Source organism: Procambarus clarkii, chromosome 79 (genome assembly GCF_040958095.1).
Source record: "Procambarus clarkii isolate CNS0578487 chromosome 79, FALCON_Pclarkii_2.0, whole genome shotgun sequence".
Classification (NCBI taxonomy): Eukaryota; Metazoa; Arthropoda; class Malacostraca; order Decapoda; family Cambaridae; genus Procambarus; species Procambarus clarkii.
The window spans coordinates 10,963,550-10,989,464 of record NC_091228.1 but is presented as its reverse complement, the minus strand read 5'-3'; the positions used below and the strand labels follow the sequence as shown (position 1 = coordinate 10,989,464).

General features: G+C 43.2%; 1 protein-coding gene across 1 annotated transcript in view; it reads right to left on the bottom strand.

Moving 5' to 3' along the window:
• LOC123748322 (alpha-2-macroglobulin-like) overlaps nt 1-25,915 on the bottom strand; it is a 289,251-nt gene that overhangs the window by 122,106 nt on the left and 141,230 nt on the right. Inside the window, exons 7-9 of the mRNA XM_069314664.1 lie at nt 4,010-4,081; nt 3,600-3,774; nt 3,206-3,394 (exon numbers count right to left, since the gene is read on the bottom strand). Of these exons, the coding sequence (XP_069170765.1) occupies nt 3,206-3,394; nt 3,600-3,774; nt 4,010-4,081 (436 nt within the window). The remainder of the gene's footprint in view (nt 1-3,205; nt 3,395-3,599; nt 3,775-4,009; nt 4,082-25,915) is intronic.

Below are 25,915 nucleotides of genomic sequence, written 5' to 3'. Positions count from 1 at the left end.
ACCTCCCCTTCCTTCTCTCTCTTTCCTCACTACATAGTTCTCCTGTGGAAACACTGCATTTGTTATGGTTTTCGTTAACTTTGTTTCTGTGAGTACTATTATGCCTGAGTTTTCTTCTTGTTCTTATTCTCTAAGTTCATATGATTTACTTGTAATTCCATCTATGTTAGTGTACATTGTCTTGAGACTCACTTTCTTCTGTTCATTCTCATGTCCCCTTCTTTGTGAGTGTTCTGCTGATGGGGGAAGCTGTTTCATAAGTGAGAGGATTTGTGAGGTGGATAAGAGTCTCAGAGGATACTGGGGTGAGGGGTGGGGGGGTCAAGTGAAAGGGAGACTGGGAGGGAATGGGATGAAGGGGGACAGGGGACAGGGAGGGAAAGGGGGGAAGGTGGATATGGTGGAAGTGGAGAAGGGGGTAGAAGGGAAGGAATGAGGAGAGAAGGGAAGGAGGACCTGGGAAGGTATGGGGTTAGGAGGGAGGGTTGGGCTGACAGAGCATTTGAGTAGGGGCAGGGAGGGTTCAGGGTAGGGGGGTTTTCTATGAAGAGGAGGGTGGTAGAGTAGCCCTCCCCTCTGGTGTTACTGGGCTGCTTATTGTGGGTTCCCCCTCTCACGTCTGGTGATATTGTGTTAGGGGCTGTGATTTCCTAGTTTTCTCCTCTCGCCATGCGTTTTTTCCTTGCTTCTACCGCTATCGCTCTCTCCTACCTTGTCATGTCTATTGGGCTCTATCATATCAAAATTTGAAACTGTGTATGGAATCAGCCTCCACCACATCACTGCCTAAGGCATTCCATTTGTTAACTACTCTGACAATGAAAAAGTTCTTTCTAACATCCCTGTGGCGCATTTGGGTACTCAGTTTCTACCTGTGTCCCCTTGTTCATGTACAATCCATACTAAACAGTTTATTTTTATCTACTGTGTCAATTCCTCTGAAAATTTGGTAGATCGTGATTATGTCTCCCCTAACTCGTCTGCCTTCCAGTGTCATGAGGTTCAGTTACAGTAATTTTTCCCCCATAGCTCATTCCTCTCGGTGTACTCTCTTTCTCCTCTCATTTCTTGGGGACTAGCCTGGTGGCATACCTCTGAACCTTTTCTAACTTCGTTTTGTGTTTGACTAAAGGTGGACGCCACGCTGTGCGTATGCGTGTGTGTGTGTGTGTGTGTATTTACTATATGTATCTTGAATTTGTATGTATATTTGCATCTATTTGTATCAAGGCACAATGGGTATAATAGTCTATTGCATGTTCTATCTTCTTGTTATACTATGTTGGTTCGGGGTCTTGAAGTAGGTAGAACGTTGTTATGTGTTAACTGGCTGTTAATTGCTGGGTTTGAGTTTTTGATGTGCAGTGCCTCGCTGATGTCGAGTCTCCTGTTGTTGTACCTGTCGATAATTTCTGTGTTGCTTGAAAGATTTCTCTGGTGATGGTCTGGTTGTGTGAGGAGATCATATGCTCCTTAATGGAGCCCTGTTGTTTGTGCATTGTTAATCACCTAGAGAGACGTTGCTGTCTTGCCTATATACTGAGATCTTTGGGGCTGGCAGTTCCCAAGTGGGCCTCAAGTGGTGGCATAGACGACGTTGGTCTCTTTTAAGGCGTTCTGTTTGGTGCCTGGAGACTTGTTCATAAGTTGGTTTGCCGTCTTCTTGTTTTTGTAGTAAATTGAAAACTGTGTCTTCTGATTTTTGTCTGTGGTGATAATGTTCCTATTAATAATATATATCCATCAATCACTGCATGGGGAATTGTGTAAAACCCTGATTTGCGTCTCTGAGAGGCTGCAGGATCCGTGTGAATTCAATGGAATTCCCGGTTGCAATTCTTTTGACCGTGTCGTGGCCTAGTCGACTAAGGCGGCGTCTGGGATCATCCCAGTCGAAAGTTCGAATCCTCATCACGGCCCTTGTGGATTTGTTCATAAGAACTTTCACTTTAGAAGGATGGGCTGAACAGAGACCAGGGGTTCCCCTAGCTAAATATGAAAGAGAAAGTATTTGTCTATCCAAGGATGGAAGCCATAGACTTGAGGTTAATCTCGCACAACTTTGGACGGTGATTGGTGATTTTTGGAGTGTTTGGGGGTTGTGGTGGGAGACCTGTGAGGGAGTGCTACTGGTCTAGGCACGGGGTCCACCCGGGTGCTGCTGGGTACCGCCTCTAGTAACACAAAGGGTGCATTACCGGCACTAACCTTACGACCAACCTCCTCCAAAGGATCAGCTTCTTGTTAGACAATACACATTTAATTATTGCAACATTATTGTAAGATACCTGAAGAAATTCTCGTTCAATGGTGTTAATTTGAGAAAATTTGAAATTACTCAAATTTCTTAATTTGAGAAAGCTTCTTTAAGAAAAGAAAATAATAAATGATTATTTGGTTTATAAAATTATTATAAAATGATTCCGCTAAATGTAAAAAAATATTGAGACTAGTCTGTTAGTATACTTTAAAAGGAAGTAAATTTACTTAAATTTATCCGAGGGCTTCTATCTCAAGTGGTCTTGATGGGGCCAGAAAGCCGACGGCTTGTCAAGGGTCCTTCTTTCTTTCTTTCTTTCTCCATGGCAACACTGTTATACTGAACCATAACATGGTAACACTGTTATACTGAACTATAACATGGCAACACTGTTATACTGAACCATAACATGGTAACACTGTTATACTGAACCATAACATGGCAACACTGTTATACTGAACTATAACATGGCAACACTGTTATACTGAACCATAACATGTCAACACTGTTATACTGAACCATAACATGGTAACACTGTTATACTGAACTATAACATGTCAACACTGTTATACTGAACTATAACATGGTAACACTGTTATACTGAACCATAACATGGCAACACTGTTATACTGAACCATAACATGTCAACACAGTTATACTGAACCATAACATGTCAACACTGTTATACTGAACTATAACATGGCAACACTGTTATACTGAACCATAACATGGTAACACTGTTGTACTGAACTATAACATGGCAACACTGTTATACTGAACCATAACATGGTAACACTGTTATACTGAACCATAACATGGCAACACTGTTATACTGAACCATAACATGTCAACAATGTTATACTGAACCATAACATGGTAACACTGTTATACTGAACCATAACATGGCAACACTGTTATACTGAACCATAACAAATTTGAACCAACCTATATTTAAGCTTTCAGGTTTCGCACCCGCTATCCTTTTTCTCCTCTTTTTTTCACAGTGTTTATAGTCGTCGATCTGAGAGCCGGGCCATCGTCCCACATCAAAACTTCCAGCAAAGTTGAACACTGCTTCCAGGGAAATGGGGTCAGGGTTTACTGCCAGCAGCTCTGTGCTTCTGTCTACCACTCCTGGGTTTAGGAAATAATACAGCTTAATGTTAGTGTCTGGGCTGGCATATGCATATAAATATATAGTATGGTAAAATAAGAATACAATTTTCTTACTGTACTAGAATAACAACAAAATTTGCTTGTCCTGCTTGAATGAGCATCAGATTTTCTCAGAACATGTTTCCCTCAAGCAGGTCTGTCAGCCTTGGCGTGCTTTACTTACCCAGGCTACACACAGAGTCTGGCTCTGAGGAGAGGGACAGAGAGGCTTGTTCCCCAGGTTGTACGCGAGAGGCTGACCAAGTGACGTTTACGGTGTTACTGAGGCACTTGTCCACCTCCAGCTCCCTCGAGTCCGCCACAACCTCCCCATCTTGACGGGTATACCACACCAACACCTGCAAAACATTATCAGTCTTAATGCCCCTCTTCATATGGCATACCAAACCTGGAACATATTATTGTTTTAGATATTTTAATGGAGGGGACAAAATAAGGTTAATGCCATCATTCCACGTTACACATTCTACCAACAGTGTTACAGACCCAATAGCTGGTCATATTTGGGACGGGAAGATGATTAACTAGCACCCACCATCCCAGTATATTGAATTAGGTATTTAGTTGTCATACATTGATAGCAGTATTGGTGTTGAGCTCGGCCCGCAAGCTGTTCACACTCGGGGTCCTTTCCAGACTTTTCTTCTGAACATGAAATTAAAATGTCAGTATTTTTCACATTTTATGTAAGTAAATACACAATTCTAAGACGTGGGACAAAATTTTAGCAGTGTAGCCTTAAAAATTAATTACAAATAAAATAAAATTGCATCTTTAAAAACGACACGTGAACAAAAAAATGTTGACTTAAAATTTTGAAACATTTAAATTGTAACTGATTATTCGTTTCGAAGTTGCAAAAACTCACTTTTCAATAAATAAGGTTAAAACTTTTCACCACTAATAGGAGAGGCAGATATGGGCTGATTATTATCAAACTTTACACATCTGTTGAGTCTGGCGGACTCATTGTGGTACGTACTGTTGCAACTATATTGATTTTGAAGCAAATGAGAAAAAATTCACGAATCAATGATAATTTTACTCATTAGCAGATATATATTTCTGCATATGTATATCTAATTTCTTTAGTTAATGCATTTAGTTTTATCTTGTAGCACATTTATACACTAAAAGGCATGTATTCGGTATGGCTAATATATGTATACCCTGTATACACAGTATGTTGTATATAATTTAGTATGCCATGTATTGTTGGATATTTCCAACATCGAATACAGCATTGTTGTATTCTCATTACTTATTACTAACCATACTTAATATTGTAGTAAGTAAAATTAACAACTCGTAGAATTCTCATGTACTAATAATTCATCTGTGCATTAGGCTAGAATTCTCACGTCACCTGACGCCAGTATTGCGTCAGATTTCTTTACAGTAAAACACATTATATCCAATTTGTGTGAGAATTAAATACGATTCTTCATAATTAAAGCATTCTGTATGACAACTGATTGCAGACGAATTGTTCTTTAACTAAAAGCCGAATAGAGCGTTAGAATCATAGCGTCTACCTCGCGATAGTCTTAACGTCATCAATGAATGCCATGGGGAGACATTAATTCTTCTCCCTTATATATTTACTATTCTTAAATCGGTAAATAATAATATTTCGTTCCTCTAAATAATAAACCCGTCCAGTCTTTAAAGTTTCAAGCGCGAATGCGAGAAATATTAATGTTCGTGACAATAATTTGTGTTATGAACGTCGACTCGGCGTGGGTTGGAGGGACGCCATCCCCTTCAGTACGTACGCGGACACGTGCAGAGCCGAAAGGAGGCAGAACTGTGCTTACCGTACTCACAAAAGACGCCATTGCCCAGCAAATCGGGCAGGTGTTATCCATCCTCAGATGAAAGCCGCCACTGTGAGGCGTGAACGACCTTGCAGATAATATTTTCAACTAGTGCTGGTGTTAAATGAGGGACCCCTAGACTTGGTTCCTGACGACACGTGATCAGCCAGCTTGAAACGCATCACAATCCAGGATAGGTTCACCGGAGCCTGGGATGCGAAATTACGGCAATCTTAATACTTATACAGTGCCCACAGCTAAGTACCCTTTATTTGATGCATCATTTACAGGTCTAATAATAGCGGGGTGATTGTTCGTCAAGCAGCGGGATAACACCTAATAACAGGTGATTAGAATTCCATCTGTAGATATTAATAATTTTGAATATGAATTGAGTAGTTAAATCAATTGCTACTGGTAGTTATTTATCTTGCAGCTCGAGAGAAGAATTCCTCATGCTGTCTTCTCCATGTTGAACCGTACCACTCGTCAGTGTACCAGACTTGGAGATTAAGAGGACTTCCATGGTTATCTAAAGGAATCTGCTACAAGCTAAGGCTTATTTCTTTTTATCCATTTACTCGCAATTTGATTTATTCAGAATGTTTTGATATTAATGTGTGATTTACTGTAACTCATTACTATGCTCATATTCATGTTCTTCTTTATGTGAATGATATTATATTCAGCATTATTTATAGGATTAGATTATTATTAATTGAATTAGTGAACGAACCACACTGATTCCTGGACGTACTTACCTCCAGTAATAACCCCCCAATGAAGGTGTTTGAGGTTTTTTTTTTTTTAATAATACAGCCCATTAATTATTCTTATGGTCATGCTTTCTAGTTATATCCATAGTCACTAGTTCTCTCTAGAATTTTATCTAATGATCTGAAATTCTCAGTTTCCCTCTTTACTTTAAAAGCGGGTGGTCCTTCGTAATTTAATTTACTAGTTTAATTATTAATTAATCAGAATCAAGCCCAAATATTCCACATTATGGTCCTTCGAACCGGATAAGCATTAAATTTATAATTAAAATATTAACCATTAATAACTAATCCTTGTGTGATAGAAGCTAGACTAACTATTTAATTAATTGTGTCAACTAACATTGTAACACATTAGTTAGCCTAGATCACACTAACATATTGCTACTTTTACCTCATGTATAAAGTGGCTTTAGTGGGTCATAGCCAATTACCCACAACACTTAGACCTATACCTCACACCGAGGTGAGAATCTTTAGGTCACCAGGAGCAACAGCTCATAACTTTTACAACAACACCACCCTAACACCTGCATTAGAGTGGCCTCACCATCTAACCATTATATACTTAGGTGGCAATGACATCCACCCCACTCGTCATCCAGCCGAGGTGATCAAACACCTCAAAAACATAATTTCTTCTTTCAAGTTCATCAGTGAATCAGTAGTATTCACATTAGTGGAACCTCGCCAACCAAGTCAAGATAATCGTTGGGGAGTAACTCCGGAATACTACCTGAGAGCTGCTAAGTACATAAATTTCAGGCTGAAAAAACGAGTGAGATTGGATGCCACATATATCCAATTTACAGCCAGACCTTACAGACAGAACCTGACCAGAGACGGTGTACATTTGTCAGGGGAATCTAGGTTGCATGAGGTTGACAAGTTAATTAACACCATCAACCATCACAAAAGGCTGTGGCTGGCAAGCCAAACTTAACTGTACATAATTGTTCACGTGTGTGCAAGAGCACTCTTATAAAACAAAAAACCCAAAAATACAGCACAACTATATTTACCTTATTGCACCACAATAATCTTTACCCATGTTATTAGGTAGAATTTAGGCTGAGATTGTGCTGAATTTGGTACAAGCCCAGACTAAATAATTTTATAGTTCTTAGTTAGGAATTATTACGACTAGACCTAAAACTAGTCAGTGTTGTATATATTACATTATCTGTGCTGACCCTCTATTGGGTGGGATAAATTTTGAGATAACTCTGATTGGAGTGTCTCCATAATATTTCTCTTGTATGCATTATTTTGTGTATCTATTTTGCGTATTGCTGGATTATCTCCGTTAACTCTGATGGTGATAAGGATGAGCTAACCGGACGAGAACTAATGGTGGAGTTCAGACAGTACACAAAATATCTAGCTATTTGTTGTTAGGTAGGTAGGTACATTCAACCTCAAGTGAGGTAAAACATAAAGTAGTCACCTTAAATTAGACTACAATTAATGTTACCTGTTCACTAATGAACAAGTATCCAAGCTTCATTAGTAATACATATACTAACACTGTGAAGTTTGAACCTAAGCCCAACATGGCTACTCCTGAACAATTGAGGAGAACCTACATTGGCCTTAAAGGTCACTTGACCAGATTAATTAATAAGGCTGATGACTTAACTAAAGATAATCCCATTGACTCTTATCACTTAGAGTCAACAGTTAGATTGGCTGATCTGAAATTTGATCAAGTCAGAACTGCAGATCAATCTTATCTTGCTCTGCTAAATACTGTAGAAATTGATCCTGATGAAGTAAGTCAAATAGTAACCGACATCTCCTAACATGAAGAGGAGACTCATGATAAATTAGCCAAACAGTCTGGATCCAATGCCAGCAACACTGGGTCTCACTTCAATAATCACTTACCTGAGGTTCGTTTACCTACTCTAGACTTACCCACCTTTTCAGGATTAGATACAGAAAATTGGGACAATTTTTGGACTTCCTTTGAAGTTCACATCCATAAGAAACAGTCTCTAGACAAAGTTTCTAAATTTTCATACCTACTCAGTCTTCTCACAGGAGAGGCTAAAAAGGTCATACATAACCTTAATCTTAATGAGAGTAATTATGAGGAAGCTATGAAACTTCTGAAGTTGAACTATTGCAACAAAGAGTTAAGTATAGCCACCCTTTATTATCAATTGCTAGATCTGAATGCACCAAACAGTAGACCAGAGTCACTTCAAAGCTTCAGACTAGAAGTAGAGTCTCTAGTGAAGGCCTTAGGTACCAAGGTTAATATACCTAGCTCTGAATGGTCTATCAAGCTATTGTTGCAGAGGAAATTACCTCGAAACGTCTTGACAGAGCTCTGCTCACATTATAATACTGAGTTTCTTACTCTCGATCAGATTTTCGAGGGGTTGAGGATCACAGTTAATAGGTTAAAGACTCATGACAAAATTAAACCTGAGTCCAAACCAATTAATACTGATATTTCAGTCAAACCTAAACAGACTCCAAGTAAGTCTAATAAATATAAATCCAAACCTACTCCATCCACCAGGAAAAGAAGTGGAAAAGTAGGTACATATTCAGTATCTCCTTCAGAGATAATTCATGACTTGTCTACTAAAGAGACTAAGTCTATTAATCAAAGAAAGTGTCTGTTCTGCAATCAGGAACACAGCACTTACCAATGCTCTGCTTATCCCACGTATAATGTTAGAGTTAAAAGGTTACAGGAATTGCACAAATGCACTAAATGTATGGGTTCTCATGATCCCAAGAAATGTGCGGTACCACTACGTACTTGCAACCGTTGTAACCAGGGTGTACACCACTACGCCTTATGTAGGAAATCTCCTACACCAACTATGACCACTGGAGAGAATTTTACTAATTCTACTGCAGTGCAATATTGTAAAGTACATCACGAAGTGAATGTACTTGCTACTGAGTCAGGCAATAGTACTACCTTGCCTACCGCTCAGCTTAAATTAATAAACCGAAGATCTAGAATTAACAGTAGAGGTCTTTTCGACCAAGGTTCCCAAAAAACCTTCATCACACAACAGTTGGTAGATGATTTAAATTTAAAACCTACCAAAAGTGTGAAGTTAAACATTTCTGGTTTCCTATCAAATAGTGGACCTCGTGACTACAAGGTAGTTAAATTACTAGTTAGACTAGGATCCTCTGCTAGCCCAATCCATGCGGTGGTAGTGGATAAGATTCCTACGGACCTGCAGGTCACAGGATTAGCTCGCACAGCGAGACACCTTAAACGAAACCGCATGAGGCTAGCGGATTATAAAATAAATTCCGATTGTCTCACGGATATTGGAATATTAATAGGCGCGGATCATTATTACAAGTTTATCACTGGATGCACTAGGCAACATGGTATGAATTTGTTGTCGTCCGCAGGTGGCAAATTGCTCACAGGACCCGTGCTTTTCAGGCAAGGTCCAGCGCCCACAAACCAACAAACCAATAATGTAATTGTGGCGTGACTAGGCTTAGAGCAGTCACCCCTACGCTTCAGGGAAATAGCCGAGGACATTGAGTCTGACCCACCAATACATCGTTTGTGGGATTTAGATACGTTAGGCATCATCCCAGAGCAACCAAGTCCTGATGATACATGGACTTACCAGCAATATCTGGATACCGTTGTCTACTCAAATAAACAATACTGGGTAAGACTTCCATGGAAGTTAGATCATCCACAACTTCCAGTAAATTATTTTATGGCAGCCTCACAATTGCGGTCTCAATTAACACGACTGCAGAAGCAGCCAGACAAACTAACCATGTATCACCAACTTATCCAACAACAACTTAACAACAAGTTCATTGAAGTTGTTGAACACGATGACCGGAAAACAGGTCATTATTTACCTCACCATGCTGTGGTGAAAGACTCACTGACAACACCTATTCGTATTGTCTTTAATTGCAGTGCTAAAGTAAAGCCTAATAGTGTGTCTCTAAATGAATGTCTCCAAATGGGACCTAGCCTAACACAAAGGCTACATGACGTGTTGTTACGATTTCGCACAGGCATTTTTGCCTATACTGCTGACATCAGCAAAGCCTTTCTCCGAGTAGGATTGCAGGAGGAAGATCGTGACTACACAAAATTCCTCTGGTACAAGGATCCACTGGATCCTAACAGTGATATAATCACCTATCGGTTCGCCTCTGTATTATTTGGTGCTACGTCCTCACCGTTTCTTTTGCAAGCAACATTAGACACGCATTTGAGGAAATCAGACAGCCCTTATAAGGCAACCATTAGCGACAACTTGTATGTCGACAACTTCCAGGGGACAACTAATGATCAAGCTGATCTGGTAGAAATCTACCATGACGCTAACCGTGAACTGTTAGGAGCCAATATGCCTCTACAGTCATGGGCCTCAAATAATAAACTGCTTAACCAGTTAATCGAGAAAGAATTTCCCGATTATCAGGTACCCAGTAAATTAAAGGTTCTAGGCGTGGAATGGAACACCAACACTGACGAGATGAATGTCAAGTCAGTGCAAACTGATAACTCAACCCTTACTATGAGAACACTGCTCTCATTTGTCAGTCAACCATTTGACCCTTTAGGCCTACTTAGTCCTATATTAATAAGGGGCAAACTCCTAATGCAGGAGTGCTGGCAACAACATATGGGATGGGACGATCCATTACCAAGTGAGTTACAAGCCAAATGGCAAATACTCTCAACGGATTTTAATCAGTTAGGTGTTTTGAAATTTCCACGTAATGCTTCAGGACCAAACTTACCCACCAATTTGCACGTTTTTTGCGATGCCTCTGGCAAAGCATATGGCGCAGTAGCCTATTTAGTTAACCGTGCTCAATCAATTTTACTCACATCAAAAGCAAGAGTTGCTCCCATCATGAAGAGATCCTTACATCAGATGGAGTTGACTGCATTGCTAGTGGGAGTAAGGTTGGCCCATTGCCTGGCAAAGACACTCAGTAATATCCACTTTGGTGAGATTGTAGTGTGGTCAGACAACGAGGCAGTCTTACAATGGGTAAGAAACAATAACAACAAAACTCCTTACATCAGTAATCGCGTCAGGGAGATTCATGATTTATCCGCAGGTTATAAGTTTAGACATGTCCCTACTAAGGACTATCCTGCCGATTATCTGTCAAGAGGATTGACATTAAAACAACTTGTCAAATCTTCGCTGTGGTTCAATGGACCTTCATGGCTTGCTGGTGGTCAGTGGCCCAAACAAAAGCCACAAGTCATAGTGACCAGTATCGCCACTCCTATGAAGGACCCAGAGCCTCAGCGAACATTAGCCATTAATCCTCATCATTATTCCAACTTAAGCAAATTGTTAAGTGACTGCACACGTGTTTGATTTCCTCTCTAAAATAGGAATTCGACACAAATTTCCCAATCCTGTTCACTATTGGATTAAGCGGGCGCAACAAGAGACTTACGGAAGCGAATTTGAGAATCTTCCGGATAAACTCACTAAGTCTCTGGGCATCTGGTACGATGTCAACACTCATAACATACTACGATGTGGAGGACGTTTGCTACATGCAAAGATTGACTTAGACACTAAGAACCCAATCCTTTTACCTCGTCACCACATCATAACTAAACTTTTTGTCTTACATCACCATCAATATGGTACCCTACATGGTGGAGTTTTAGATACTCTCACCGATCTTAGACAAAAGTACTGGCTTCCTCAAGGTCGTCAGACTGTTAAGACCATTATTAAATCTTGTGTAGTCTGTAAGAGATACGATGCTAGAGTCTGTCCTTACCCTGGACCTCCCCCACTCCCAGAAGAGCGAGTAGTTCATCTTCGTCCATTCGAAACCACTGGAGTAGATTATACAGGAGCCTTACTCCTCACTGGTAACCCAGATAATATACCAGTGAAGGCGTACATTTGTCTCTTTACCTGTGCTACAACCAGTGGCGTGCACTTAGAGGTCACCCCAGACACGAGTGCTGAAGCTTTCATTCAAGCTTTCCGCAGATTTGCTGCCCGTCGATCATGTCCTAGATTAATGATATCAGACAACGGATCTAATTTTGTGGCAGGAGAAAGTTGTTTGCAAGAAGTCTGGAACCACCCTGAAGTGTAATCAGTCTTACAAAGAAGACAATGTCACTGGAAATTCATAGCACCAAGAGCCCTTTGGCAAGGTGGGTTCTATGAGCGAATGGTAGGCACAGTCAAAAGATGTCTAAGGAAAACGTTACACCGACAAAGGGTCAGTTACTCAGAACTCCAAACTATAGTTGTGGAAATCGAGGCGCGAGTCAATAACCGCCCGATCACCTACCTGTCTGATGATTACACCCAGAGAGAACCACTGAGCCCCTCTCACTTGATCCATGGAGGTCTACTGAGTCCTCTAATCCCCTTAGCCGAAGAGGACCCTGTAGACCCATCCCATGTGACCAGAGGAGACTTGGTGGAAAGCTACCAGCATCTTTCTAGAGTTATTAACAGGTGGAATGAGGTGTGGACTCGAGAATACCTCACAGCTCTACGAGAGTACCACTACGGAGCTTCGAGTCCTTACAATAAGGTACAATTAAAACCTGGAGACCTTGTACTAGTCGACAGTGATGGACCAAGGTCCGAGTGGCCTATAGGAAAAATTGTGACCATTCACCCAGATCGACAAGGTGTCCTAAGAGTGGTTAAAGTCTTATGCAGGGGCAACACTACTCTAAAAACTTTAGAGAAGCTGGTTCCCCTTGAATTGACTGAACAGGAATATCAGCCAGATCCAGTTTCTCAAGTAATTTCAGAGGACAATGAATTTGTTCCTCCAAGCAACCGCCCTACTAGAGCTACAGCTCAACAATGTATGCGGAATTTGCGAGCCTATTATAACTCTGAAGAAGAAGAATTTCCTTCACTTCCCACTAAGAAAACTGTGATGATACTACGATGTGATATCACGTAACGAAACATTACACGTCACTGTGACCCAAGATATCGCATCACTGTAGATTCTGTTAGTTTAAATTGGGAGAGTTAAATTTTATAAACTTTGTGTAGGCTACAAACAACATGTTTCAATTGACATGTAAATAGCAAGACTTAAATTCTTGTAAGTCCTTGATAAATCCGGGACGTTCGTTATGTGTGTACTAACATACTAACATACCAATATACTAATGTATTAATCTTAATATCACTTCGGGATAGGTCAGTACAACACAGTACACTGCGACCCTAGGATCCTCCCCCCGGAGTTATGTTGGATATTTCCAACATCGAATACAGCATTGTTGTATTCTCATTACTTATTACTAACCATACTTAATATTGTAGTAAGTAAAATTAACAACTCGTAGAATTCTCATGTACTAATAATTCATCTGTGCATTAGGCTAGAATTCTCACGTCACCTGACGCCAGTATTGCGTCAGATTTCTTTACAGTAAAACACATTATATCCAATTTGTGTGAGAATTAAATACGATTCTTCATAATTAAAGCATTCTGTATGACAACTGATTGCAGACGAATTGTTCTTTAACTAAAAGCCGAATAGAGCGTTAGAATCATAGCGTCTACCTCGCGATAGTGTTAACGTCATCAATGAATGCCATGGGGAGACATTAATTCTTCTCCCTTATATATTTACTATTCTTAAATCGGTAAATAATAATATTTCGTTCCTCTAAATAATAAACCCGTCCAGTCTTTAAAGTTTCAAGCGCGAATGCGAGAAATATTAATGTTCGTGACAATAATTTGTGTTATGAACGTCGACTCGGCGTGGGTTGGAGGGACGCCATCCCCTTCAGTACGTACGCGGACACGTGCAGAGCCGAAAGGAGGCAGAACTGTGCTTACCGTACTCACAAAAGACGCCATTGCCCAGCAAATCGGGCAGGTGTTATCCATCCTCAGATGAAAGCCGCCACTGTGAGGCGTGAACGACCTTGCAGATAATATTTTCAACTAGTGCTGGTGTTAAATGAGGGACCCCTAGACTTGGTTCCTGACGACACGTGATCAGCCAGCTTGAAACGCATCACAATCCAGGATAGGTTCACCGGAGCCTGGGATGCGAAATTACAGCAATCTTAATACTTATACAGTGCCCACAGCTAAGTACCCTTTATTTGATGCATCATTTACAGGTCTAATAATAGCGGGGTGATTGTTCGTCAAGCAGCGGGATAACACCTAATAACAGGTGATTAGAATTCCATCTGTAGATATTAATAATTTTGAATATGAATTGAGTAGTTAAATCAATTGCTACTGGTAGTTATTTATCTTGCAGCTCGAGAGAAGAATTCCTCATGCTGTCTTCTCCATGTTGAACCGTACCACTCGTCAGTGTACCAGACTTGGAGATTAAGAGGACTTCCATGGTTATCTAAAGGAATCTGCTACAAGCTAAGGCTTATTTCTTTTTATCCATTTACTCGCAATTTGATTTATTCAGAATGTTTTGATATTAATGTGTGATTTACTGTAACTCATTACTATGCTCATATTCATGTTCTTCTTTATGTGAATGATATTATATTCATTATTATTTATAGGATTAGATTATTATTAATTGAATTAGTGAACGAACCACACTGATTCCTGGACGTACTTACCTCCAGTAATAACCCCCCAATGTAGGTGTTTGAGGTTTGTTTTTTTTAATAATACAGCCCATTAATTATTCTTATGATCATGCTTTCTAGTTATATCCATAGTCACTGGTTCTCTCTAGAATTTTATCTAATGATCTGAAATTCTCAGTTTCCCTCTTTACTTTAAAAGCGGGTGGTCCTTCGTAATTTAATTTACTAGTTTAATTATAATTAATCAGAATCAAGCCCAAATATCCCACATGTATAGTGTATATTTATTATTAATTTATTGCAATAAAAGTCCAGGGCCTTTCTCCTACAACAAGCCACAATTGTGTCTGCCTACAACAACCACAATTGTGTCCGCCTACAACAAGCCACAGTTGTGTCCGCCTACAACAAGTCACAGTTGTGTCCGCCTACAACAAGCTACAGTTGTGTCCGCCTACAACAAGTCACAGTTGTGTCCGCCTACAACAAGCCACAGTTGTGTCCGCCTCAACAAGCCACAGTTGTGTCCGCCTACAACAAGCCACAGTTGTGTCCGCCTACAACAAGCTACAGTTGTGTCCGCCTACAACAAGCCACAGTTGTGTCCGCCTACAACAAGCCACAGTTGTGTCCGCCTACAACAAGCTACAGTTGTGTCCGCCTACAACAAGCCACAGTTGTGTTCCGCCTACAACAAGCCACAGTTGTGTCCACCTACAACTGTTGTAATCCACAAGTTATTAGGAATTATTAGCTAGAGGATAATTACTACAACACATAACGAATGATGATTGGAAGTACATGTAAGTAGACAGACTATGGATCACATATCTAAGAAAGGTCAATGGATTAAGACCGAAGCTGTTTAGCCAAATTAATAATTCCTGGAAAGAGGAATTATTCTTCATCAGGCTTCTAGGATCAAGGTTACCGCTCTAGGGATAAGGTTAATCGGATTATACCTTCCTTGAGAGGCGGGGTGAAATGGTTGAGATAGATGGCTGACTGGAGTCAGTCTGATTGTGGGAGTTTGAACTGGCAAGTCCTCTGGATCCCCGTTTGCGGCAGCAACGAAGTGTAGCAGACAGCTATGCGAGAACCTGATGTGATCTTAGTGACCAAGTTAAGTCTGCAATATGTGAGTATTGAATGAAAGACTAACCGGGTGTTGGAGCGTTGTAGTAATCATTCCTTATTAGGGACTTAGGCAGAAGTACGAGTGTGGGTGGTGATTGTGGAGGTCAAGTGGTCAATGGGTATGGAATCGTATTGACCTAATAGAGTATGTTAATATGTATTTATTTGTCAGAGTCTATTCTTTGTAATTAAATGACAAAACCCGACGGCCTTTAAATACCTTCCATATGTTCATTCATTGTGTTCCAGTACAAACCGAGTGGTACGCCTCAAGGGTCTGGTGTGTGTAGGAGTATAGGTGGTAGTAACGGTTGCTGAGGCAAGGTGTTATGTGTTGTATAATCGCTGTGTTCGGAATGAACCGGGGTTCAGCGTCACGACATATTTGGTGGCAGCGCAAACAGGTTTGGAACACTTTGAGAGATGAAGGAAGTGTGTTACTGGTTTAGTTGGTGAGGGAATGTTCGGGAATTGGTAGACGTCGGGTTGTGTTCAGGACGGTGGATATTGGAGTGAGGAAGGGAAGGTGTGTGGGCCAGTGAGTGGCCATAGTGGGGTGTTGGGTCAAGGTGTGTGGCCAAGTGGAGTGGCCACGTTGTGCGGCAGGGAAGGTCCCCTAAGGGGTGGAAACAGTAGTGTGGGGAACTGATAAGTGACGTTGTTGATGGTGGCTTAAAATTATAAGTGATTCTAGTGAGATTAAGGGAATAGGCCAAGTAAGGTTACTGTACGGCAAAGCGTCAAGCTGGTTCATACACGAGCACATAAGGGGCGAGTAGCCATGACGGGTACGGGTAGTAATAGGGGCGCCAGTGGCCAGGCACGAGTAATGTCGGTCAGGGTGAGAGTGGTGATAACACGGCGGCGTTGCTTACGGCGCAGGCGGCAGCGTCAGAGACAATTGGGCAGGTTGCACAGTGGTTGGAAAATGTGTTGAGCACGCATGAGACGAGTGGAGACATACCCACGTTTTGGGGCGCCAAACGGGATTCGAAAGGTCAGTTACTGACGGATATTAGAACATTTTTCTTTGCTCTAGAGAAGGCGACTAGTGTGGGGTCATGGTCGGATCAGGCAAAGATTGCATTGTCATATTCCAAGGTGAAAGGGGAAGCAAAGACCCTGCTCAACTCGGCGGAAATTAGAGAAATAACATAGTTATAGCGAGTTTAAGCAGGAACTGATAGATCATTACGATGTGCAGCACGATGCAGTAGAACTAAAGGCTCAGTTAGCTGCACTTAAACGAGAACCAGGGGAACAATTAAGGGCGTTTGGCCATAGAATAAGACTCTTGGGTGATGTGATTGAGTGGACGGAACGCAGTTCACGGGGGTAGTAAGAGATTTCTATGCAACGAAGTGTTTTTTTCGGTGCATTACCGCGGGAAGTGCGTTACACTGCAGGGAAGCTAAGTCTTTTAAGGAAGCAGTGAAACATGCAGTGTTTTGGGCGGAGAATAGCCCGACACATAAACTGACAGAGGATGACATTTCAAAGAAGTGTCCCCTAAGGAACAGGCAAATCTTGCAGACACGCAAGAGAGACAGGTTCAGCTCTGGGCCCCAGTAGCTCAGCCAGTGGAGGATGGACCCGCGGCGGGGGTCACACATTCCAAGGGCAAGGGGCGAGGTGCTCCTCGACGTAACAATAATAAGGGCTGGGAGCCAAGGGTGTTCCAGGGACACAATACGAGTGGGGTGTCGTGGGGACCCCATCAGGGTACTCGTGGGCAGCGAGGAGGCTATAATCAAGGGGCACGTGGAGGCAGGTTCACTCCTGCTCCACCACGATACACGCCTGCTCAGGGAGCAACAGGAATGTACCACCAGAACCAGGGTACCGGTAGAGGGTATCCCCGGGGAACGGGGTACACTGCAGGTAAACACGAGCCAGAACGACCTAAGCAGACCAAAGTGTGTAAGCTGTGTGGTGACGGTAGTCACTTGGCCTGGCAGTGTAAGCTTTTTGTTCCGCCTAATTACCCAGTGTGTACAGTAGGGGGTGGCGGACAGTGGTTGTGTACCGTCGGGTCGGGTCATCCCATAAAGGTGCATTTACGGTTAAAGGGCACTATCTATACAGCCTTGGTGGACACCGGTGCTTCCGTGTCCATCATGAGTCGTAGCGTGTTAGGATCAGACGTCAGGCTGATACCGAACAACAGGAGATTAACGGCGGTGGGGGATAATGCGTTGCGGGTGTTGGGAGAGACAACTGTGGATTTCCAGCTAGAAGATAGATGGTTTAAACATAGTTTTGTAGTAATACAGGATATAGGGCTGAAACATACCAACATTATCCTGGGAATTGATTTCCTCAAAAAATACTCATGTACCATAGCGTTCAGCGCAAGGGGGAATAAATTGGTATGTGGGGGTCAAGCGGTAGACGTTAACAAGGTGAGGAGTAGAGAAGGAGTAGCAGTAGTGAGGGGTAACTGTGGTAACTCGGCTGGGGACCAGAATATACAGTGGGCAGTCACGGTACCCAAGGATGTCACCATTCCGGGAGAAGCATCCTTAGTGATTAAAATGGCATGTAAAGCCAAGGGAGTAGACGTTGTGCAAATTGAGCCATTGGATAATCCAGCAGGGTTGGTGATAATGGAGACTATTGAAGACATAAATGAAGGGGTAATTCGGTTGAGGGTTTTTAATCCCTCTCGGTGGCCAGTCACCTTGAGTAAGCATGCACAGGTAGCGTGGGGGCACCCTGTGGAGGAGATTATTGCAGCCATGTCAGTAAGACAGAGTGAGGGCGACGAGGATAGAATGGATAAATTAATGGGAATAGTGGATAGGATGTCCATGGAAAGGGAGGTTAAGGAAGCCTTAAGGGGCTTAGTCAGGGAGTTCCCGGATGTTTTTGCGTTGAGAGGGGAACCCCCAGGGTGCATTACTCAAGGAGCACATAGAATTGACGTAGAGGGTACACATCCAGTATATACGAGAGCATATAGCATACCAGTGGCACACCAGAGGGAGGTGAAAGAGGAGATAAGCCAGCTAAGGGAGCATGATATCATTGAACCATCCAGTTCACCGTGGCACAGCCCTCTCGTAGTAGTCAGGAAAAAGAATGGGGGAGTGAGGTTATGCGTAGATTTCCGCAGAATAAACAAGCTGACGAAAGACGAAGCATACCCATTACCAAATACAGGACACATTGACACACTTGAAGGGTACACAATATTTTACCACATTAGACCTACTCAGTGGGTATCACCAGATACCGCTGGAGGAAGAGTCGAGGGAAATCACAGCGTTTAGTGCGTGCAACGAGCTCTGGCAATATAAACGACTTCCTTTCGGGTTGAAGTCAGCACCTGGTGTGTTCAGTAGGCTAATGATGAGTGTATTATCGGGGTTGATAGGTCCCACAGCGTTGCTGTACCTCGATGACGTAATCGTGCTGGAAAAGTCATTAGAGGAGCACATGCATAATTTGAGGAAACTCTTGCTAAGGCTGAGGTCACACAACCTCAAAGTGAATTTCGAAAATGCAGTTTTTTTGGAGAATCGGTAACATTCCTGGGTCATACAGTGGGCCGGATGGGTATCAGTCCATTGCCAGATAAAACCAGGGATATTCAAGAGTTCCCAGTTCCACAGTACAAGAAAGAGTGCAAATCTTTCCTGGGGTTGGTTAGCTATTATCGACGATTTATTAAAGATTTTTCAAAAATTGCAAGACCATTACATCAGATAAGTGGACTTGCAGAGTTCGTGTGGGGGAAGGAACAACAGCAGGCGTTCCAGGTACTGAGGGCTGCTGTCAGCTCTCGCAGTATCTTGGCGCACCCAGATTTTAGCAAACCGTTTCTGGTGTATGCGGATGCTTCTGGCGCAGCGATAGGTGGTGTGGTAGCTCAGGTGGATGAGCGAGGACGGGAGCGTCCCATTGCATTTTGTTCACGAGTACTATGTCCTGCAGAGAGGAACTATAGTACGATTGAGAGGGAAGCGCTAGCGATCACATTCATATTACAACGGAACCGGTACATCTTGCTTGGACATGAAATTTGGCTCAGAAGCGATCACAAACCCCTTAAGTATGTGTTCGAGTCCAAGGAGCCTTGTCAGCGACTGGCACGGTGGGTTACCTCGCTCTCAGAGTTTAACATTACAAACTTTGAACATGTACCAGGGAAAAGCAATGTGGTCGCTGACGCATTGTCAAGGTGTCACAATGTAGCAGTGGTGAGTGAAAGGGGGGAGGAAGATGTGTCGTGGAATGTGAGGGAGTTGATACGAAGTCAGGAAGGTCACCCCCTGTGGGGGGAGGTAAGGAAGTTTTTGAGGGGTCAGCGTGCGGAGTTGAGGAAGACACTTCCAGCACCAGTGGATGAGTTTGTGGTTGAAGATGAGGTGTTGTATCATCTTGGTAGGGTTTCGGGTATACGGTCTGAACCAGTATACCAGGCAGTCTTGACACCGGAGTTCCAGAGGACTGCAATGTATCTGTGTCATAACATCCCAGCAGCAGGCCATGGAGGGGAGTCCAAGACGTTGCAGAGGGCACGTCAAAGGTTCTATTGGCCATCCATGGGTAAAGATATCAAGGTCTATGTAGCCTCTTGTGACAGTTGTCTGAGGTACAAGGCACATAGGTTGGGTGGCCTCCGGCCACCTTTGCGTAGGTGGCCGGAGGCGAGTACTCCCTTCGAGAGAGTACACATAGATCTCATTGGGCCGCTACCACAAGCTCATTCAGGGGCGAGGTACATATTTGTAGCAGTGGATGCACTCACACGGTTCACTGTGGTGAGTGCACTCCGTTCTAAGTCGGCAGAGGATGTGACCCAGGCCATGGTGGAAAGTGTGTTAACCAGGTTTGGGGCTCCTCACCAAGTTGTGTCAGACCAAGGGTCAGAGTTTATCAATCAAGTATTTCAAAGCATCGCGAGTGTGTATCAATTCAAACATACTCCAGTGCTGGCATATCGACCATCGGCGAATGGTTTGGTTGAAAGACACAATGCTGAAGTAATCAGTATTCTGCGGCATTTGGCTGCAGATGATGTGCTTGCATGGGATCAGAGTTTGTCGATGGTGGAGTCGGCGCTCAACACGGCGTTCAATAGGTCGGTGGGAGAAACCCCGCATTTTTTGTTGCATGGATTCGATCCCCGACTTCCGTTCACGACGTTCACAAGCAATCAACCGCCATGCTATGCGTTAGACTTCAGAAGTGTTGTCTGTAGGCGAGCAACCAAGGCATTTGACTTGGTGAAACTACATTTAAGAAAGTCGACAGAGGTAGCAGAGGCATATTATAATGCGCGGAACAAGGTCCAAGCAAAGGTGATCAATGAAGGTGATAGGGTATTCGTGAAGCAGATGCACGCTCAGGCAGAAGGTAAGTTGGCACCCAAGTTTGTGGGGCCATGTCGGGTAATTAGCAAAAAGAATGCAGAAGTTAAGGTTAAGGTGCTAAACACAGGGCATGTGTTCTCCTGTCACCCAGACCGCGTCTATACACTGACCGGTCAGGCAAGTGAAGAGCCATACCCTACGGAGAGTGTGCCAGGGGAGAGCACACCAGCGGCTGAGAACATAGGTAGGGGTACGAGGAGTTGGCAATCAAGGGTAGATAACACAGAACAGCCTTCTCAGGACTGGGGACAAGGTCCACAGGCGACGGTAACACATCGCTATCCGACCCGCTCTCGTGGGGTCATGAACACAGAAGGAGCATAGTATGTACTGTAGAGTAGTGCATGGCCATGGTAGTTTTTGTAGAATGTGGGGTAGTGTGTAGAGTGCGGTGTTGAGTGGTGCATGGGCATGGTAGTTTTGTAGAGTGTGGGGTAGTGTGTTGAGTGCGGTGTTGAGTGGTGCATGGGCATGGTAGTTTTGTAGAGTGTGGGGTAGTGTGTTGAGTGCGGTGTTGAGTGGTGCATGGGCATGGTAGTTTTGTAGAGTGTGGGGTAGTGTGTAGAGTGTGGTGTAGAGTAGCATGTGTAGTGTTGTGGCGTTTGGACGCCTGGTATGGAGTGTGGTGTTGTGGAGTGCATAGCGGCACAGGAGGCCAGGTGGTGGTGGGTACGGTGAGTATCGGTGTAATGAGGTCAGGTGCGTCAGGACGCAGAGCCTGGTTGTTGAGAGACGTGGTGTTATAATGAGGTCATCAGTGGTTGGGTTGACCAGAGGTGATGGTGTGTCGGAGTGGGTAAGTGTTATGGATAAGATTATAATGTAGAATTTCAAAATTTCAGGTGTTGGTGGTTGCAGTGGACGAGCGAAGTAGATATACTAATTTCTTATTAAGTTGTTACAGGAATCTCGCTAGAGGCGAGCCAGTGGCAGTATGATGTTTTAGTGACATAAGTGTGAAATTATTTTAGTGAGGTATTTATTGTGATAATGTATGTGTATGTATATACTGTATATTACCTCATCGGCACCATTACTGAGTGTTAGGCTTGAGAAGGTCCCCCGGGATCATGTCACAGAGCTTCAGGTAGAGTAGAAGGGAAGCTATGAGGCTACACTCAGTTATTCTAGGAAAAAAAAGGGGGAGGAAGTGAAGCCAACGTGACGTTATAGGCGAAATTCGCCCCCTGACATCAAAGCAGGGATAAGGGCCAGCTGCAATGGTTTTGCAGCTGCGCTCAGGCTATATACGGGGAGAGAGTAAGGAGCCGAGGGGGTTATGTAATAATGGGATCGAGCCAGGGGGCTCCGAGGGAATATTTTGCAGGTACAGCGGTCGGGAAGGTGTGAATACAGGTGGACACACTCTGGGCGGATGGGCCTAGACCAGAGAGCTGTGAGGGATCTACAGCGTTCTGGGATTGGTGCCCTGGAACGAGACGTCAGCACAGACCCAAGGGAACATGACCCTGGGGTAGGAATCTCCGTTGCTCTGGAGGCCAGGATCACGTTAGCTCAGAGCAACGATGGGACATTGACAACATTCACCAGGCTGGACAGCCTGGGTTTTGTCTGGGTCATGGAGGATCTATGACCTAGCAACCATGGGACACGAAGACAAGAGAAGTGATGCTGCCAATTGTGGAGGAGGCCAGTGAAACATTGTGTGATCATTGTAAGCCTTATGTCAACAGTACAGGGCAAGATGTTAAATTATAATTAACTTATTACTAAGGATGAAGAACCTTAGATATATATGTGTTGTGTATATATTAATGACTAGTGTCATTTCTGTTTAAGTGCCAGCATTCTGGTCAATGTAATTTTATGTTTATGTTTGTATGTAATTATATGTCAGCAGTTTAGGTATATGTGCATTGCTGGAGATGGGAAAAATTATTACAGACTATTTAACCTGTGATATGATGTGAATAAAATGTATATGTTGGAGAAGTGTTGTGAGTCATGTCGGGGAAAATTTTAATTTATTTCATCGTGTGTATAATGAACTTATTGGATGATTTCTTAGTTGTACACATATGGTGGGTGCATCCTCCAGGTCCTTGCACTAATGGAACCATTGCAATGATGCATATGGGGACATATGCGTGTTTAAGGAGGGGAGTGGTGTTGTAATCCACAAGTTAGTAGGAATTATTAGCTAGAGGATCATTACTACAACACTTAACGAATTATGATTGGAAGTACATGTAAGTAGACAGACTATGGATCACATATCTAAGAAAGGTCAATGGATTAAGACCGAAGCTGTTTAGCCAAATTAATAATTCCTGGAAAGAGGAATTATTCTTCGTCAGGCTTCTAGGATCAAGGTTACCGCTCTAGGGATAAGGTTAATCGGATTATACCTTCCTTGAGAGGCGGGTGAAATGGTTGAGATAGATGGCTGACTGGAGTCAGTCTGATTGTGGGAGTTGAACTGGCAAGTCCTCTGGATCCCCGTTTGCGGCAGCAACGAAGTGTAGCAGACAGCTATGCGAGAACCTGATGTGATCTTAGTGACCAAGTTAAGTCTGCAGTATGTGAGTATTGAATGAAACACTAACCGGGTGAGGAGCGTTGTAGTAATCATTCCGTATTAGGGACTTAGGCAGAAGTTACGAGTGTGGGTGGTGATCGCGGAGGTCAAGTGATCTATGGGTATTGGAATCGTATTGACCTAATAGAGTATGTTAATATGTATTTATTTGTCAGAGTCTATTCTTTGTAATTAAATGACAAAACCCGACGGCCTTTAAATACCTTCCATATGTTCATTCATTGTGTTCCAGTACAAACCGAGTGGTACGCCTCAAGGGTCTGGTGTGTGTAGGAGTATAGGTGGTAGTAACGGTTGCTGAGGCAAGGTGTTATGTGTTGTATAATCGCTGTGTTCGGAATGAACCGGGGTTCAGCATCACGACACAACAAGCCACAGTTGTGTCCGCCTACAACAAGCTACAATTGTGGCCACCTACAACAAGCCACAGTTGTGTCCACCTACAACAAGCCACAGTTGTGTCCGCCTTCAACAAGCCACAGTTGTGTCCGCCTACAACAAGCCACAGTTGTGTCCGCCTACAACAAGCCAGAGTTGTGTCCGCCTACAACAAGCCACAGTTGTGTCCGCCTACAACAAGGTACAATTGTGGCCGCCTACAACAAGCCACAGTTGTGCCTGCCTACAACAAGCCACAGTTGTGTCCGCCTACAACAAGCCACAGTTGTGTCCGCCTACAACAAGCCACAGTTGTGTCCGCCTACAACAAGCCACAGTTGTGTCCGCCTACTACAAGCCACAGTTGTGTCCGCCTACAACAAGCCACAGTTGTGTCCGCCTACAACAAGCCACAGTTGTGTCCACCTACAACAAGCCACAGTTGAGTGCTCAGTACACGACCATGTAAGGCTGGAGGGAACATGTTGAGGACCTCCCCAGACCAGCGGCCACACACGCGGTGTAACTCTTCTTCCAGGCGGTGTTTTGCTGACTGTATTATAGCGCTACTTTACTAATTTCGACCTGTGTATTTTCACATAATAGTTTCAATAGTTTGATTTTCACATTCAGTATTCATGGTATATAAAAAAATAAGGATATATTATGGCAAAAAAAAAATGACCGCAGGTGTGTTGACTCAAGAGTATAATCCCTCCTCTCCTGAACGTCACAATGTTAATGGAGCACTTCGTCTCCCACATACAACGCTCCTGCCATGTGTGTGTCAAATGTTCTGACAAAGAAGCAGCAGTAGATGTCACACTAATAATTTTAATTTTATAACATTTTAATATATAAAATACTATCTACATATACAGTAGTATTATTTCATAGCAATGACGTTTTATTTCTGTCTTGGCCGTCAACAGGCCGTCGGCAGTTCGCAGGTATAAAGAGGTTGAAGAACGCACCTTTAGAGCGCAGGCGGGAGAAATACATAATAATTTACACTTGTAAAATATCAGAGGGTCTGGTTCCAACTAATATTTTAATATTAATGTTTTCCCTCTAATATTATTATTTTCCCTCTAATAATATTATTCCTCGAATATTTTCTTCGAGAATTTTCTCGAAGTAAAACTAACTAATCTCAGTAAGTCATATGAGCACAGACGTGGTGTCCAGAGTAGGGATAGTGATTCCACAGAACCCTGCCCCACAGTTCCCAGAAATCAGGTAATTGAGCATTATTCTGAAACTTCGACATCCCTTGGTGAGTCTCTAGGGGAGTCCCGGTGAGTCCCTGGAGAGGTCCCTGGGAGTCCCCTAGGAGGTCCCTGGGGAGTCCCCTAGGAGGTCCCTGGGGAGTCCCCTAGCAGGTCCCTGGGGAGTCCCCTAGGAGATCCCTGGGAAGTCCCCTAGGAGGTCCCTGGAGAGTCCCCTAGGAGGTCCCTGGGGAGTCCCTGGCTCCTGGGGAGGATGATAACAACGATGTCTTATGATGAACGCCAAGTGAGGCGCTCTGCCAGACATAAAAACACAAACTTCTGGACACTTATTCAGAACATTGTATACAGCTGCTTGTGAGAAAGAATGTGGGTTACATCCGAAAATTTGGTTTGTAATGCATTTATCTTGGTTATCTTGAGGTTATCTTGAGATTATTTTGGGCTTTTTAGTGTCCCCGCGACCCGGTCCTCGACCAGGCCTCCACCCCCAGGAAGCAGCCCGTGACAGCTGACTAACTCCCAGGTACCTATTTACTGCTAGGTAACAGGGGCATTCAGGATGAAAGAAACTTTGCCCATTTGTTTCTGCCTCGTGCGGGAATCGAACGCCCGCCACAGAATTACGAGTCCTG